Source organism: Aythya ferina, assembly GCF_964211825.1.
Source record: "Aythya ferina genome assembly, chromosome: 23".
Lineage (NCBI taxonomy): Eukaryota > Metazoa > Chordata > Aves > Anseriformes > Anatidae > Aythya > Aythya ferina.
This window is the reverse complement of record NC_140321.1, coordinates 7,170,394-7,187,518: the sequence shown is the minus strand read 5'-3', so window position 1 is coordinate 7,187,518 and position 17,125 is coordinate 7,170,394. Positions and strand designations below refer to the sequence as shown.

The 17,125-nt window shown below is 72.3% G+C and overlaps 2 protein-coding genes across 4 annotated transcripts; one reads left to right on the top strand and one right to left on the bottom strand.

Moving 5' to 3' along the window:
- Nucleotides 1–365: 365 nt before the first annotated feature.
- OSBPL7 (oxysterol binding protein like 7) lies at nt 366–6,924 on the top strand. 2 transcript variants are annotated; one of them, XM_084496557.1, is made up of 23 exons: nt 366–446; nt 1,030–1,218; nt 1,318–1,440; nt 1,563–1,616; nt 1,736–1,849; nt 1,934–2,059; nt 2,136–2,256; nt 2,337–2,440; nt 2,513–2,605; nt 2,688–2,811; nt 2,912–3,036; nt 3,232–3,339; nt 3,418–3,549; nt 3,976–4,066; nt 4,149–4,426; nt 4,518–4,655; nt 4,755–4,818; nt 4,887–4,965; nt 5,046–5,190; nt 5,720–5,861; nt 6,022–6,148; nt 6,244–6,366; nt 6,482–6,924. In XM_084496557.1, exons 2-23 carry the CDS (start codon nt 1,126–1,128, stop codon nt 6,588–6,590), a joined length of 2,613 nt encoding a protein of 870 aa, XP_084352683.1. In that variant the 5' UTR covers nt 366–446; nt 1,030–1,125; the 3' UTR covers nt 6,591–6,924. The 2 variants fall into 2 exon arrangements, with proteins under 2 accessions (XP_084352683.1, XP_084352684.1); XM_084496558.1 differs by lacking the exon at nt 3,232–3,339.
- A 387-nt stretch (nt 6,925–7,311) lies between these two features.
- TBX21 (T-box transcription factor 21) lies at nt 7,312–15,508 on the bottom strand. 2 transcript variants are annotated; one of them, XM_084496554.1, is made up of 6 exons: nt 14,745–15,508; nt 9,164–9,318; nt 8,948–9,069; nt 8,710–8,868; nt 8,197–8,258; nt 7,312–8,103 (listed from the first exon to the last, which is right to left on the bottom strand). In XM_084496554.1, the coding sequence occupies exons 1-6, from the start codon at nt 15,254–15,256 to the stop codon at nt 7,452–7,454; spliced, it is 1,662 nt and encodes a 553-aa protein (XP_084352680.1). In that variant the 5' UTR covers nt 15,257–15,508; the 3' UTR covers nt 7,312–7,451. The 2 variants fall into 2 exon arrangements, with proteins under 2 accessions (XP_084352680.1, XP_084352681.1); XM_084496555.1 differs by having other exon boundaries at nt 9,164–9,297.
- Between the last annotated feature and the right edge of the window lie 1,617 nt (nt 15,509–17,125).

Sequence of the window (17,125 nt, the reverse complement as noted above, 5' to 3'; positions counted from 1 at the left end):
CCTGTACTGACTCCTTGGGGGGGGCTGAGCCGTGCCCTGCTCCGCGGCTCTCCTGGAGCAGCTCAGCGGGGCGGGGGGGTGGGAGGGAGCCCCAAAGCCCGAGGGGTGCCCCTGGGGCGGGGGGGTGCGGGGCTGGGGGGGGTCGCGACCGTGGCTCGGCCGTTCCCGAGCCCCCTTCCCCGGGGTGAGGATGGGGGGGGCGCAGGGTGGGCGCCCCGGGGCAGCTCCGGCTCCCGGCGCACGAAGCCGCCGGGGCTGGGGCCGGGGCTGCGCGGGGGGGTCCCGGGGCTCCCCGGCGCCGCCGGCTCCGGTCCTCCACGGTGCAGGGGGCAGAGCCGAGCGGCTCCGGCCCGGCGCCTCCGCCCCCTTCCGTGTTCCGCTTCCTGCAGCCGCCGGGCAGGATGCGACCGGCCCCGGCCCCGGCTCCGCGCCCGCCGCCCGCACAGGTGAGCCCGGGGGGACCGGGACCGGGACCGGGCCGGGGGCGGCGGGGACCCACCCCGGGGCCGCTCCCTCGGGGCGCGGCGGGGACCCCCCCGGCCCCGGCCCCTCCGCTCCGGGGCGGATTCGCGGTCGCTGCCGCCGGGGCTCCCGCACCGGGACCGGGGTCCCCGGTAGCGCTGGAGGGGGGGGGGGGCGCGGAGGGGGAGCCCCCCCCCGGGGCTCCGTGCGGGCGGGGGGGGCCCGGCCCAGCCGGGGGCTGCGGGCACGGCCGGGGGGGGCTCGGCGCTGCCGGGGGCGCACGGGGCCGGCCCCGCTCCCCCCGCCCCGGGGGGCGCTGCCGGGACCGGGACCGGGGCTGGGGTCGGGGCCGGGACCGGGGCCGTTCCTTCCCCCCCCACTCCCGGTGGCAGCGCCCCGTGGGGAGGGCGCGGGGCCGGACTCTGGACCCGGCGGCGGAGGCGAGATAAGGCGGGGCCGGGGCCAACCCTGCGCCCGGGGAAACTGAGGCACGGGGGGGGCCGGGGGGCTGCGCTCTGCATCCCCCCCCCCCCCACCGCTCCGTCACCGGGCGCCCCCTCCTCGCAGCCGGTCCCCCTGCCCGGGCCGTGAGGGCCCAGCTGGGTCCGCCAGCCCCCCGGTACGGACCGGGGGTGGGGGGCTCAGTGCGACCCCCCCCCGGCCATGGGCAGCCACGAGAAGGACCCCGCGTCGCCCCGGAGGGCCCCGTCGCGCTCCAACAGCACCGTGTCCTCCAAGCACAGCAGCGTGCAGCAGGTGGGGGGCTGCGGGCGGGGGGCTCCGTGGGGCCTCGGGGGATAAAGAGAGGCCCCGGCACCCCCGGGGGACCCCCGTGGTGACGCCCCCTCCCCGCAGGGCTCGGAGAGCTGGGAGGTGGTGGAGGAGCCGCGGGGCCGGGGCAGCCCGAGCAGGGAGCCCCCGCGGCAGGAGGGATTCCTGCTGAAGAAGAGGAAATGGCCCCTCAAGGGCTGGCACAAGGTAGGGGGCGGCTGGGGGCACGGGCAGAGCGTGCCCAGCCCTGGGGGGATTTCGGCCCCTGGGTATGGGGGCTGCAGGGGTCGACCCCTGTCCCTCTGTCGATCGCCCCTCTCCGTCCCCAGAGGTACTTTGTGCTGGAAAACGGCATCCTGACCTATGCCACCACGCGCCAGGACGTGAGTATGGGCCTGGGCGGTGTGCCCGCCACCCCCCCGCGGGCACGGGGCGGGAGAGAGCCCGGTTCCCCTCCCAGAAAGGGAAACTTCCCCCTGACGGTGGTCCCGGGGCCCCCCAGGTCCTCAAGGGCAAGCTGCACGGCGCCATCGACGTCCGTCAGTCCGTCATGTCCGTCAACAAGAAGGCGCAGCGCGTTGACCTGGACACGGAGGACAACATTTACCACCTCAAGGTCTGCGGGTGCCCGGCGGCTGCTGGGGGGGGGCTGGGGTGTCGCGTCCCCCCCCCCCCCTCCCAAACGGCCCGTGTCCCGCAGATCAAGTCCCCGGAGCTCTTTGCCAGCTGGGTGAGCAGCCTCTGCTCCCACCACCAGGGCGAGAGGCCGGACCCCCTCGCCTGCCCCAGCGGGGGTCCCGCCGGGACGACCCCCGCCGCTGCACAGGTCGGTGGCACCTTGGGGTGCTGGCGCAGGGCCGTGTCCGTGAGCAGGGCTGCTGAGGGCGTCCCTCTGTCCCCAGGGCCCGTGGACACGGATCCTGCCCTCGGGCAGCGCCCCCGCCCTGTCCGCCCTTGCCAGCTCCCGGGACAAGGTGGACGCGTGGCTGAAGGACAGCGAGGGGCTGGAGCGCTGCTCGGCCGGTGAGGGGGGCTCCGGGGGGGCACGGGGACGTGGGGCGCCCGTCCTCATCCCTGACCCGGCTTCTGTGCGCCCTGCCCAGAGCTGTCGGCGTGCCAGGAGCAGCTGCGGGAGCTGACGGGGATGCTGCAGAGCCTGGAGTCCCTGCACCGCATCCCCTCCGCGCCCCTCATCTCCAGCGGCCAGGTGAGCGCCAGGGTTTGCGGCCGAGCCTCGCGGCCCCCTCGCCCCGCGCTCACCACCCGCCCCTGCCCCCAGCCCTCAGCCGCCGCCGAGAGGCCCAAGAAGGGCAGGAGGAGCACCAGGATCTGGTGCACCCAGAGCTTCGCCAAGGACGACTCCATCGGCAGGGTGAGGCGGGCGCGGGCGTCCTGCCCAGCCCTGGGGTCCGGCCCGGGGCCGGAGCCCCCCGCTGAGCCCGTGCCCCCCGCAGGTGGGCCGCCTGCACGGCTCCGTCCCCAACCTCTCGCGCTACCTGGAGCCGGGCCAGCTGCCCTTCAGCCTCCCCCCCGAGTACAGCCAGCTGCAGCGGAGCTTCTGGCTGCTGGCCCAGAAAGGTGGGACCGGGGAGGGGGCACCAAACGGGGTGTGGGGGTCCCAGGGGGGGTACGTTATGTGCTGCAACCCCCCGCCCTGCCCCTGCCCCTGTCCCCGCAGTGCACGGCTCGCTCAGCAGCGTGGTGGCGGCGCTGACGGCCGAGAGGGCTCGTCTGGAGGAGATGCGGCAGGCGCTGGACCGGCGGCGCTCAGCCCCCCGCCCGGGCAGCGCCGGCCCCACTGGGGTGAGGGGGTGCAGGCTGAGCCAGGGGGGTGCTGGGGGGGACCCATGGGTGCCGTGACTCGGTGGGGCCTCGGCCCCACACCAGGGGTCTCTCGGTGGTGGGGTGATCCCACGACCCCCTTGCAGCTAGAGTAGGAGGAGATGGGGGGGTCCCGGCCTTGGTCCCGGCCCCTGCCCCAGCTCAGCCCCCCCGCAGGCCGCCCTGCCCAGCCTGGAGGCACGGGATGGGCTGCGCCGCTTCCACTCCCTGTCCGTCTCCTCCGACACCACCCTGGACTCCTTCGCCTCGCTGCACCCCGACGAGGTGAGGGGGCCAGGGGCCGGGGCTGGGGGGCTCCAGGGGGCCAGGGCGGGTGCTGAGCCGCTGCCTGCCCCCCCCCAGCCCGACGCGCTGCCCGCCAAGGGCCGGGAGCAGCAGCGCTCGCAGCGCAGCATCGCCTCGCTGGCCGACTCGCACACCGAGTTCTTCGACGCCTGCGAGGTTTTCCTCTCCGCCAGCTCCTCCGAGAACGAGGTGTGTGTGGGGGGGGCTTCAGGCGGGCTGGGTCAGCCAGGGGGGGCTCTGCAGTGCCCCCCCAGCTGCTGCTGTTCTCTCGGTTCACCTCTTTGTTCTCTCTCCCCTGTCCCTCCCCATTAGCCAGCCCAGTAGCAGTCCCCCATAGCCCCCATGTCCCCCCCCATGTCCCCTGCAGCCCCCCGCAGCCCCCTCAGCAGGGTGCTCTGGGGCTCCACAGTCCCTGAGCCCATCGGCGGGGGCCGGGTGCTGCCGGTGCCCCCCACTGCTCCTTTCCCCTCCTGTCCTGTGGTGTCCCCCCCCGTCCCGTCCCCGTGTTGTGCCCCAGACTCCCCAGTCCCATCCCGATCTCCCCCGGGGGTGCCACCCCCCGGTGCAGCCCCCTGCCCCCGTAGCCCACCCGACGGCCGCTGTGCCCATCCCCAGGCCTCGGATGACGAGTCCTGCATCAGCGAGGCCACCAACAGCATCTGCGAGGACCCGGCCGAGCCGGGGGGGCCCGGGCACCCCCAGACAGGTAGAGGGGCTTCCGCGGAGGGGCGATGGGTCTGGGGTGCCGCTGCGGGGGCTCCCGACCCACGTCCCCCCTACCCCTGCAGGAGCGGACGGCCCGGGGGGGGTGGTGGAGCCGCCCCCCCTGGATCTGCCGGGGCCGGGCCCGCAGCGCCGCAGCCGCCTGCCCGCGCCCCCCGCGCCGCCGGGGGACGTGAGCCTGTGGGGGCTGCTGCGGAGCAGCGTGGGGAAGGATCTGTCCCGCGTGGCGCTGCCCGTGCAGCTCAACGAGCCGCTCAACACGCTGCAGCGCCTCTGCGAGGAGCTCGAGTACAGCGTCCTGCTCGACCGCGCCGCCCGCGCCCGCGACCCCCGGCAGCGCCTGGTGAGGGACATTGGGGGGGGGGACACGGTTTGGGTACGGGGTGGGGGGGACGCATCGCCGGGGGGCCCTGACCCAGCCGTGGCCGCCGCAGGTCTTGGTGGCCGCCTTCGCCGTGTCCGCCTACGCCTCCACCTTCTACCGCGCGGGCAGCAAGCCCTTCAACCCCGTGCTGGGAGAGACCTACGAGTGCGTGCGGCCCGACCGCGGCTTCCGCTTCATCAGCGAGCAGGTAGCGGGGGCGGGGGGCTGCGGGGGGCACGGGGACAGGGATGGGGATGGGGACAGGGATGGGAATGGGGACGGGGACTTGCGGCTCTTCCTCCCCCAGGTCTGCCACCACCCCCCCATCTCCGCCTGCCACGCCGAGTCCGACAACTTCGTCTTCTGGCAAGGTGGGTGCCAGGGAGGGGGCTGTGGGGGTCCACCGGGGGCGTGGGGTCTCACCGCCTGCCGCCCCCAGACATGAGGTGGAAGAACAAATTCTGGGGCAAATCCCTGGAGATCGTCCCCATGGGCACCGTCAACGTCCAGCTGCCCAGGTGAGCGCCTGCACCCCCTGACCCTGCGTCCCCCCCCTCCCCCTGGCTGCGCCCCGCGCCCCCTGACCCCGCGCTGTCAGGTCCGGGGACCACTTCGAGTGGAACAAGGTGACCACCTGCATCCACAACGTGCTGAGCGGCCCGCGCTGGATCGAGCACTACGGGGAGGTGCTGATCCGCAACACGCGCGACGCCTCCTACCACTGCAAGCTCACCTTCTGCAAGGTGTGACCCCCAGCCCCGCCCACCCCCTGGCCACGCCCACCCCCTGGCCACGCCCCTGTTGGGTGCTATTTTGCATAGCCATGGCCTGGCCCCGCCCCTCCAGCCCAGGCCCTGCCCCTTTAGCAACGTGCTCACCCAATCACTGCGCCACAGTTGCCCTGTCCCCATGGCCACGCCCCTTCCCTATGGCCCCACCCATCCCAATTGGCCCCACCCTTTCTTAATGGCCACACCCCATCGGCCACGCCCCCCATGGCCTCGCCCCATCCCATTGGCCCCATGCCTTCCCCATGGCTCCACCCCTCCACTATGGCCCCGCCCCTTCCCTATAACCCCACCCTTTGCATGACCCCACCCAACCAATGGCCACACCCTCTTCCCTGTAGCCACGCCCCTTCCCTGTAGCCCTGCCCTTTACATGACCCCACCCAATCAATGGCCCCGCCCCTTCCCTATATCCCCGCCCCTCCCCGTAGCCCCGCCCCCTCCCCGAGGCCACGCCCCCACGGTGCGGTGCCGGTGCCCGCAGGCCCGGTACTGGGGCGCGGGGGCCAACGAGGTGCAGGGCGCGGTGCTGAGCCGCAGCGGCACCGTGGTGGAGCGCCTGGCTGGCAAGTGGCACGAGGGGCTGTACCGAGGGGCCCCCCCGGGGCACTGCGTCTGGAGAGCCAGTAAGGAGCGGGGGGGGGGCTGTGGGGGGTGCCCTGCTCCAGGGGTACCCTACCCGGGCGGACCCTACCCGGGGGGACCCTACCCGGGGAGTGCCCTACCCGGGGGTGCCCTGCCCCAGGGGTGCTGGCAGGGTGCTGAGTTTGTGCCCCCCCCCCCCAGACCCCATGCCCCACGACCACGAGAGGAACTACGGCTTCACGCAGTTCGCCCTGGAGCTGAACGAGCTGACGCCCGAGCTGCGCCGCGTGCTGCCCTCCACCGACACCCGCCTGCGCCCCGACCAGCGGTGAGCGGCACGGGGCTGGGCAGGGGGTGTCCGGGTTGGGGGGTGGGGGGGGGGATCCGGGGCTGAGCGGGATCCTCACCCCGGGGGTCCTGCAGGTACCTGGAGGAGGGCAACGTGCCGGCGGCCGAGACGCAGAAGCGCCAAATCGAGCAGCTGCAGCGGGACCGGCGCCGGGTGATGGAGGAGAACAACATCACGCACCAGGCGCGCTTCTTCCGGTGGGCACGGGGGGGACGGGGGCACCGGGGGCACTCGGGGAACGGGGAAACCCCCTGGACGAGGCATGGGGGGGGCCCTGAAGGCACCCCAGGGACGACCCGCCCCCATCCACAGGCGGCTGACGGACGCCAACGGCAAGGAGTCATGGGTCACCAACAACACCTACTGGAAGCTGCGCCTGGACCCCGGCTTCGCCCACCTGGACAGCGCCGTGCTCTGGTAGCGGCCCCCCCGGGGCTGAGCCCCCCCTGGCTGCTGCCCCCCTGAAGCCCCCAGATTGGGGTGCAGGGCCCCCCCCCCCAGCTGGCTGCGGGCAGGCAGTGCCCGGCCACGGCCCCTCGCAGCCGCTGCGCCTGCGTTCAAGCAAAACTGTGATCCCAAATAGCGGGGGGGGGGGGAGCTGGGGGGGCACAGGTGGTGCCCTCCTGCCCCCCCTGCCCGGTCCCAGGGCGGCCTCACAGCGGGCTGGGGGTCCCAAGGTGCCCGCGGGCGGGCAGCCCCCTCCAGCCCCCCCGGATGCAGAGGGGGCCCCTCTCCAATAAAGTCTGCAGAGAGCCGCGGTGTGCAGCCTGCTTCCTACCCCCCCCCCCCGAGCCCAGGGTGTTTGGTCCCCCCCCCAATGTCCCGTAGCACAGGCACCGCCCCCTCCCTGCCTCAGTTTCCCTCCCCGTGTCCCCCCCCAGAGGCGAGCGAGGCGGTGTCACCCGCAGCGTCCCCTTTATTGCGCCGTGTGCTGCCGCCCCCGCCCCACGCGGGGCTCAATAAATACTTCAGCATCAACCCCCCCCCCAAAAAAAAAAAAAAAAAGAACAAAAAAGAGAGCCCTGGCCACCCCCCCACCCCCCCGCCCACCCCCGTGGCCCCACCTGGGTGGCACTGGGGGCTGATTGTCTGAATGCGCCCCCCCCCCCCAAAAAAAAAAAAGTCTTCCCAGCACTGGGTGTTCAATGGGGGGGGGGCAGGGATGCCCTGCGCTGGGCTCCAGCCCCTGAAGGGTTTTTGCTGCCGTGGCTCCGGGGTGCCCAATGTTTGTTGGGGTGCCTGGTGTGTTGGGGGGGGGGGTCTGCGTGCTCCCCCCCCCGGCTCAGTTCCCGTAGAAGCCGTAGTAGCCGCCGTCGGCGCCCGGCTCCTTGTCGTAGAGGTCCCCGTTGCGGGCGGGGGGCGAGCTCTCGGCGCTGGAGGGGTACGGGGACACGCGGCGCCGCTTGCACCCCCCCTCGTACAGCCCCGGCTCCGTCGCCTCCCCGGGCTTGATGGGGGGGGGCTCGGGGGTCCAGCCCTCCGCCTCCTTGCCCTTCTCCTCCCGGGGCTCCCGGTACCAGCCCAGGGTCCCGGGGCTGCCCTTGGGCACGTACTGCCCGGGCCCCCAGGCCCCCGGCCCCCCGAAAGCCGCCGGCCCCTCGGGGTAGTAGGGCAGGGGGGGGTGCGTGGCGGGGGGCAGCGCGAAGGGCTTCACCCCGTAGGGCATCAACTTGCCCCCCCCGAACCCCCCCTCGTAGCCGCCGAACTCCAGCGCCCCGGCGGGCGGCTGCTGGGGGGCGAAGTACCAGCGGGGGGGGTCCTTGGGGGGCAGGGGCAGGGGGGGGCCCCGCTCCCCGTTGTAGAAGCGGCCGGGGGGCAGCGGGTACTGCTCCTGCAGGAAGGGCTGCAAGCGGGGGCCCGGCAGCAGCTGGGGGCAGCCGGGGGCGTCCGGAGGAGACGGGGTCAGGCGGTCGCCCTCCGAGGCCGCGTACATCCTGGGAGGGGGGGGACACACGGTGGGTGTGGGGTGGGGGGGGGCACGCTCCTCCCAGGTGGGGGGGCGGTGGGGGGCGCAGGGGGGTACTCACGAGTCAAAGTTGTCCCGAAAGCCTTTGGCGAAGGGGTTGTGGTCGATCTTCAGCTGCGTGATCTGGGGGGGGTGGAGATGTTGGGGGGGGGCAGGGGCTGCTGCCAGCCCCCCCCTCCAGCAGGGCTGTGCCCCGGCCCTTTTCCAGCCCGCAGCCCCCAGGGTGCCCACCCCAGGGCCCATGGTGAAGAGGGGGGGGGCTGATGGGGACCTGGGGTGCTGGGTGGTGCTGGGGGGGCACTGGGGGAGCTGGGATGCGGATGGGATATGGGGGGGGGGTGAGGGCTGCAGGGAGTGCCGGGGTGTTGGCAGAGGGAGGGGTCGGGGCAGGGTTGGCTTTGGGGTTTCTGTGATGCTGGGGGGCCGGGGGGGCACCGGCGGGTACCAGAGGGGTACCGGGGGCTGCTGTGATGCCGGGGAGATGCTGGGGAGTGTCGGGGGTCCCCGTGAGGCTGGGGGGCGCTGCCTGGGGAGGGAGGGGAGGGGGGTGTCGGGGGGGGGGTCTCGCACTCACGTCGGCGTTCTGGTAGGCGGTGACGGCGATGAACTGGGTCTCGGGGAAGGCGAAGGTGTGGGTGTGCGGGGAGGGGCAGGGCGCCTCGCCCTCGCCCTCCTTCACCTCCGTCACGTGCAGCCGCGGCTGGTACTTGTGCAGCGACTGCAGCACGATCATCTGCGGGCAGCGGCCGTCAGGGGGGTGCAGCGTTTTGGGGGGGGGGTCAGGTGTGTGTGTGCTGGGGGGGGGGCCCTACCTGTCCCACGTTGTTGGCTGCGCCCTTGTTGTTGGTGAGCTTCAGCTTCCCGAAGGACACCTCCTGCCGCATCCAGTGCGCGCCCGTGTTGGGCGAGTCGGGGTGCAGGTAGAGGCGGTTCCCTGGGGGGGGGGGACACACGGGGGGGGGTTACCCCGCTCACAGCCACCCCCAGGGAGGGGTCGGGGGGGTGGGACAGTGCCCGTGGTGCCGTACCTGGCATGTTGCCCTCGGCCTTGCCGCACTGCACCCACTTTCCGCCCTGGTAGCGCCAGTGGTGCTGATCCACCAGCACCACGTCCACGCAGACGCTGTAGTGGGCCACGGGGTTGAGCCCGGAGAGGTTGAAGCTGAGGAACGGGAACATGCGCCTGGGGGGGGCACAACGGGAGCGTTACCCCCCCCACCACAGCCCCGCTGCACCCCGTGCGGGGTTGGGGCACAGCGGGCGCGTTACCCCCACCCGGTGCGGGGCCGTGGGTCCCGCTCTGCCCATGGGGGGGGGAGCCACCACCAGCCCCCCCCCCATGCCCGGGGGGTGCCATCGGCGCTGACTGACCCCGGCAGCTGGGGGCTGCTCTCCGGGGCCGATCCCCCCCCCCCGGCACCTTCCTCCCCCTCCCCGAGCACCTTCCGGTTCGGAAACCAACACCGCTGCTATTTCGGGCTGGGCGCCAGCGCCAAGGGCAGCGAGGGGACGGGACGGGACGGCCGGGGGGGGTCCCTGCGGTCGGGGGCTGCATCTGTCCCCCCCCCCAGCACGGCCATGCCCTGTGCACAAAGTGGGGGGACGACCCCAAACCCTCACCCCCGGGTTCAGTCCCCGCTGGCCCCAGCTGCAGGTTTGGGGTCGCAGCGGGACCTCGAGCTGGGGACGCTGCTTCAGGACCCCCCCCAGCCAGAGTTTGGCTCCTCAAGGGGGGGCATTTTTTTTTTTTTTGGGGGGGGGGGGCATCTCAGCACCTGCTGGAGTTTTGGCCAGCCCCAGTCCCAGCAGCGCCGTCAGCCCGTGCCGCTGCCTGGGTGCTGGTGCCCAGCGGGTGAGGGTGGGGGGCACAGGTCAGGGGGTGCGTGGGGGGGGGGGGGGGGCTCGTCCCCTCTGCTCTGGTTTCCTCCCGGTGCCCCCATTTCCCAAAAAGCAGGGACCGGGGCTCCTCCGAACGGGCCCCAGAAGCCGTGAGCAGGCAGGGGCTGGGCAGCGGGGTGGGGTGGGGGCCCTGCTGCTCCCCCCCAGCAGCCGGCCCTGTCCTGGCTGCAGCCCTGGGGTTTGCTTTGCCTCCCCGCTGGGAAGGGGGGGTCCCTGGGGGGTCCCTGCCCCTTCCCCCCCCAGCCCTGGGGTTCTCGCCCTGCCCTGCGGCAGAGCCTGGTGGACTCGGGACGGCACCTGCAGGGTGGGGGCTCCACGGCCCCGTCCCGCTCCTCTGCATCTGCTGGGGGTGGGCAGGCAGAAATATGGGGGGGGGGGCAGGGCTGGGGAGCCCCCGAAGCTGCCGGTGGGCTCCGGGGCAGGAAGCGCCGCTCGGGCAGGGGCTGTGGGGCCGGGGCCGGCGAGGAGCAGGGGAAAGAGCGGAGCATGGCAGGGGGCTGGTGACTCAACATTGCCCTTGTGAGAGAGGGAGGAAAAGAAAAAAAGAAAAAAAGAAAAAAAGAAAAAAAGAAAAAAAGAAAAAAAGAAAAAAAGAAAAAAAGAAAAAAAGAAAAAAAGAAAAAAAGAAAAAAAGAAAAAAAGAAAAAAAGAAAAAAAGAAAAAAAGAAAAAAAGAAAAAAAGAAAAAGAAAGCAGCGCGCTGCCAGGAGCCGCGCACGTGCTCAGTGCTGGGGCCGAGGCAGGCGGCAGCCCCCGGCACCGCGGCTCTGGGGGGGCTGTGGGGGGGCCGACACCCGGCCCCCGGCACACAGCGAGCCCTGGGGGGGGGGCCCCGGGCTCATCCCTGCCCGGCCTCGGCTGGGGTTTGGTCCCCAAGAAGCTGCCGCTTCGAGGCACCGGGGCTCCCCCCCCCGATAAAATCCCGACCACATCAAAGGGCGGCAGCGAGGGCTGCACCGGCCCCGAGGCACCGGCAGCACCGGGCTGCACCGGGTCCCGGGCGGCTCCCCCGGGAAATGCCCCCCCCAAGCTCCCCCCCCGGCACCGGGTCCCGGTGAGCACGGAGGCCGCTCAGCCCCGGTGCAGGCAGGCGCGCTGGGTGCCGCACCAAGCCCCGTGCTGCAGAGAGCAGGGAGGAAGAAACGAGCATTTTTCTGGGGTTTTGCACTTTGTTTGCTCCACCACAACCGTCTCCCCAATGCTGTGCTGATGGGGGAGCAAAGAGAGATTTTTATTTCAAATGCTGCCGTGGTGCAAACCACAGGGCTTGGCCGGGGCACTGGAGGGCGGTGGCAAGACCCGAAACCACGCAAGCCTCGCATTTATTTTTAAATCCACCGGCGTTTGAGCTCCTGGGGCTGCTTCTCAGGCAGGACTCGGCTCCCCTGGGTTTGGCCCCTGTGGTTTGGGAGGTGCCACGGGGGGGTGCGGGACCCCCACCGGCCCAGCCCCGTGCTCACCCCGAAGCTGGCGCCAGCCTCCTGCCTCTGCCCCTCTGCAGCTTTGTCCCTGGAGCTCTGCGGGGGGCTCCCGGCTGCCCCCAGGTGCCCCTGCAGGAACCCCTTGACTCGGGTGTCCCCCCCTCACCAGGACCCGGTGCAGCTGGGGGGCCAGGGGGTGCACCCATCCAGGGGACAGGGCTGCAAGGACGCAGGGCTGCAGCTTGCACGAGAACCTGGGCACAGGGGGAGCAGGGAGCTGAGGATGAACCCGGCTGGGGAGGCGAGCGGGCGGCCCGGGGGGAGCCTTGCTCAGGCAGCCCCCGGAGCCCACACACCGGGGGGGGGGGGGGGCTGCCAGCTTCCTGAGCCGCCTCGGCTCCCCATGGCAACCCAGCGCGCCCCAGACGAAGCGGCCGCAAGAACCGCGGCCGCGTGGGAGATCGGCGCAGCCCCTGCAGCACCTGCCCCAGCCCCCACCCCACAGCACGGCACGGCACAGCATGGCGTGGCACAGTGCGGCACGGCACAGGGAGCTGGCCTCGTCCTCCCCGTGCAGCCGCCTGGGAACACCGTCCCCGTCCCCGTCCCCATCCCCATGCAGCCACCAGCGAGGGCGAAGCAGCCCAGGGTCCCCCCAGAAGGCGAGGCCAGCCCCGCAGTGCCCCGTTGTGAGGCCACCTCCTCAGTGTCCCAAAGCGGAGCCAACCCCTGCACCCGCCCAAAGCCAAACCGTCCCCAAGTGCAGATGGCAACTGGAAAGTGTCCCGGGTCCCCCCAAAAGGTACCACCGACTCATGCGTCCCTAAATACACAGCCACCCCTGCGCACCCTGAAGGCAATGCCACCCCTCGTGTCCCTGAAGGCAAAGCCGTCCCCGAGGGCACAGCCAGCCCCCGAGCCCTCCGAGGGCACAGCCAGCCCCGGCTGCAGCAACAAACGGTGGCAGGAATTCCCCAGCCCCTTTGCCCCATGGCCCATGTGGCAGTGGTGAGTCCTTGGGGTTTTCCGCAGAAATCCTGCCCTGGCCGAGCCCCGGGCACCGCAGAGGAGGGCAGGGACCCACCGGGGAGCCTGGGGGGGGCATTTTTCCACCAGGGAGGAGAGGGCACAGGACAGCGTGGGAAGGCGGGGGACGTGGAACGGAGCTGGGGCAGGAGCGGGCAGGAAGGCGCTGGTGGGGTAAATCCCCCCGCCTGGATCCACGGCGAGCTGGGGGTCACTCGGTGCGGCCCCCCCTACCTGGCCTCAGCTCCTCTCTGAGGGGACAGTGACCAGGAGGGAGCCGTGGGGCTGCACAGCCCAGCGGGGGGGGTCCTCACCCCAGCGGGACGCGGCCCCCGTCCTGCCCAGCTCTACCAGTGGCACCAGCAAGGCCACTGACAGACCCCCAAAGCCCCCTCCCTGAGACAGGAGCCCCCCGAGGAGGGCAGAGCGCCCCAGCCCCCGTGCACCTTTCCCTTTGTGCCCCCGCTTTGGGTTTTTTTCCTGTGTTTCAGCAGCGCTGCAGCCAGGCCCTGCACAGAGATTTTTGCAAAAGCAGCTCAGGGTCTGGGGAAGCGGATGTTTTGTGGCTCTGGGTTTTGACATCTCCCCGGGGCTGGGTTTGGTGTGAGCCCCCCCAGCGCAGACCACACATCCCCCAGACCCCAGCTCCTCTGCAGAGCTCTCACAGGGCACGGAGCCAGAGAAAGAGCCCCCAAAAAGCCCGGTTTTGGGCAGGAGCTGGTGGCAGGGCCAGACCCAGCAGCAGGGCAGGGGACGGGGGCTCTGCGGGCACCGCGCTCCCAGGACCTGGATGGGGGTGGGCAGGAAACACCCCCAAGGCACTGACACCCCCAGCCCACGGGGGACACGGGGGACACGCTGCCCGTCCCCGGCGGTGACAGTTTGCTGCTGCACGGCCCCGAGCCCAGCGGGGGGGAGCCGGGGGGAGCAGGCCCGGGGAGGACGGTGGCAAACCAAGCGGCCCTAACGCGTTCAGACTTCCAACACATTAAGCAGGTCGGTGCCAGCATCGAAGTGACACCGTCTGTCTCGGCCGAGGGAAGGCGGAGGGGGAGGCAGCAGAGGGGCGCTGCCAGCGGCCCCCGGCCCCGACGCTCACCCAGGAAAAGGGGCTGAGAGCGGAGTGAGGCTGGGGGGGGGACAGCAGTGGGGGGGGTGGCTGCAGCAGGGGAGCTGGGGGCTCCACCAGCCACAGGCAGAGCTGAGCCCCGACCACAGGGACACGCAACAGCAGCTGCTGCCGGCCCCCCCCCCGCCTGGTCCAGCACAGCCGAGCCCTGCCACGCACACCAGACCCTGCCTGCCCCCCCCAACACTCATGTTCGTGCTCCCCTCCTCATTTCAGCACAAAACTCCAGCCTGGAGCCAAAGGGCAAGCTCTGGGGGGTGGCTCCACGGCCCCCACTGCACCCAGTGCCCGTGAGCGGGAGTGCCAGCAGGGGCAGGGGGGTTGCAGCCCCCCAGCACACTCCCCAGTCCTGCCCCAGTCCGTCCCAGCTCCAGCTACGGCCCCACTACGAGCACCGTGGGCAGGAGGGGACAGTGGGTGCCCAGCTGCGGTGTCCCCAGCAGCTGTTTTGAACCTCACCAAAGTGCCCCCCCACACACACACGGGGGGCTCCCAGCCTCTGCATCCCCCCCAGAGGAGCGCAGGCACCTGGGGTCAGCAGCGCAGGTGGGGATTCCTGTGCTGCGGGGGGCTTGGGGCTGTCGCCCACCCCCTGCGCTCGTGGCCTCCCCACTTGTTGCAGCACCGAGCTCTGGATCCAGTCCCTCTGCTCCCTGGCGGAATTGCCCTACGCTCCCCGGTACAACCAGCACCAGCATCCCCGTACCCAGCCCGGTCACGGGAGGTCCTGAGCCCCCGTTCCTCCCTCACGGACACGGGGACACCCCCACGGGACCCCAAAGACGTCCCGCAGAGCCTGTGCCGGCAGCGGGCTCTGTCCCCTTTCTCTTTGCAACCAGCCTCCACTCCCCTAAAAAGTCACACCGGGGTGGAGGGGCTGCTTTGCCCCCATATTTTTTTTCCCTCTGCACACACAGAAAGACCCCCCCAGAGGCTCGGGGACCCCTCCTCACTCTCACAGCCCCGACACATCTGCCCCAGCCTCCTGGGGAGGGCAGGGGAGGCAGCGCAGCCTCAGCCCTCGCCGGCCCCGTCCCGTCCCGGTGCCACCGCCCCGGCAGCCCCATTCATCCCCGGCCCCCCGCAGTCCCGGAGCCCCCCGGAGCCCCCCGGAACCCCCCGGCCCGGCGCTCACCTGCCCTGCTTGGTGATGATCATCTCGGTCTGGTGCTTGTGGAACTTGGCCCACAGCGGGAAGTTGTTGAGCATCACCTGCACCTTGCCGGCCGCCCGGTACCCGGGCAGGGCGCAGAGCGGCCCGGCGCGGGGGCACAGCGGGGGGGCTCCCCCGGGGCCGTAGGCTCCCTCCGCGCCCCCGTACAGCTCCGCGCCCCCGTAGCCCTCGCCCGCCGCCGCCGCCGCGTATCCGCTCCCCGCGCCCGGGGCGGCTGCGGGCGGCGGCGCCCGGTAGGGAGGGCACGGCCCGAGGAAGCGGCCGCCGCCGCCGCCGTAGCCGCCGGGCACGGGGGGCGCAGCGTAGGGCAGCGGCGGGACGGGCGGCTCCGGGGCCCCGGGCTCGCCGTAGTAAGCGGCGGCGGCGGCGGCGGCGTCCCGGGCGCCCGGCGGCTCCTTGGCGAAGCTGGCGGCGCCGCTGAGCATGGGGAGGGCGGCGCGGGGGGCTCCGGCGGCCGGCTCCAGCGCGCCCATGGACGGGCGGCGGGGACCCCGAGCCCGGCCCCGCCGCCCCCGCCGCCCCCGGCGCCCCCGAGCCTCAGCGGCGCCCCCCGCGCTGCGCGCCCGCCGCCCGCTCCATGCCCCGGGGAAAGCCGCGGGGGCCGAGGAAGGAAAAGCCCCGGACTCGCGGAAAGCCCCCGAAGTGCCGCCGGGATGGGAGGGGGGTACCGGGGGGCGAGGTGTGTGGGGGGGGGGGCCGCCCTGCCCCGCTGCTGCCGGTGCCGCCGCCCTCACCGCACCTGCCCCATCCCCGCCGCCCGCGCCTCTTATCCAAAGAAGCGGCTCCGCACCGGGAGCCCCGCCCGGGGCCGCCCCGTCCAACCCCCGCCGGGGCGGGGAACCGGCACGGGGCGGGGCCGCGCGGCACCGGGACACGAGGGGGGGGCCGGGGAGCGGGAGGGGGGCGGCAGCCGGGGATGGGGACCGGGGACCGGGGACGGGGCACGGAGCGCCCGGCACCGACCGGGGGCCGGCCCAAGCCCTGACCCCTCGGTATCCGTTAATTCGCCGCCTGCCCGGTGCTGGCCCCGTGCCCCCCGCACGCCCCCACCGCACGCTGGGTGTTTGGGGCCCCCCCCGTGCCCCCCGGGGTCACAGCTCAGAGCTGCCCCAAAGCAGAGCCGCGGGGCCCCCTCTGAGCAGGGGCTTTTTGGGGCTTTTTGGGGCTCACCGGGAGGAAACCGGCACGGACCCAGCCTGGCTCCTGCTGGGGATGGAGAAACCTGGAGCAAAGAGCGGGGCTGGGGGGTGCCTGGGGGGGGCAGCTGGGGCCTGTCCTGCTCCTGGCCCCACTCCCCTTGTGTGGGTCTGGGTGGTCCGAGCCCCCTGGGGCCACCTGGGTGACAAACCCTGCCCACCCCGTGCCCCTGCCCGCTCCCAGCCCCTTCCCCTGCCCGTCCCAGGGCCAGGCCTCGACCTGGAAGTCCCCGTGTCCCCTGGAGCCGTCCCCAAGGTGTCCTGCCCCAAGGGGGGGCCGCTTCCCTTGGGTGCTCCTTGTCATGGGAATCGGGGACCACCCTGCGCACGCTGCCCCAACCCGCACCCAACGACGAGCGCAGCCACCGCTGGCCCATCCGCCCCCTGCCTGGGGTCCGGGCCCAAACCCTGGGCTCAGGGGTGCGCACACACACTCACACTCACACTCACACTCTCACTCTCACTCACACACTCACACTCACACACACACTCACACTCACACTCACACTCACACTCACACGTGTGCACCCCTCCCTGGCACCAGCCCTGCCCGCTGTGCGCAATGCAGGGGCTGCACCCAGGGCAGAGCACAGCAGCTGCCCCCCCCCCGGTGTCCCCCCCAGCTGCCAGGGGGCAGCTGCCCCCTCCCGTCCCCTCCCCGAAGCAGCGCAGGAATCACCCCGCCGAGCTCCCGAGTGAGAACGAGAAGGAAAACAAGGAAATTTCCAGAAATTATTTATAGGAGGAAAAATAAAGGCTGGAGGGCGTGCAACAAGGGGGGAGCGCCTCATTAACGGGGGGGGGGGCAGAAAGTGCTGCAGCACATGTGCTCCCTGACGTCACGACGTGCTAATTCGCTCCCGTTAGGCCATCGCCGGCGAGGATAAATTCACAGCCCCCCCCCTGCTGTGGGGTCAGTGCGGCGGTGCTGGGCTCCCCACTGTGCCACCGCCCCCCCAGCACGGGGCCCGACGGGGCCACCATGGGGCGAGGGACCCCGACCTTGGAGATGTGGCTCCGTCCCCAGGATGTCCTTGAGTCCCCGCAGTAAGGTGACACCGGGGATGCTGCCCCCCCGGGAGGCACAGTGGGACTCCAGCTCGGCACCTCGGGACCGGGAAGGGGGAGCCCAGAGCCCCCCCCCCG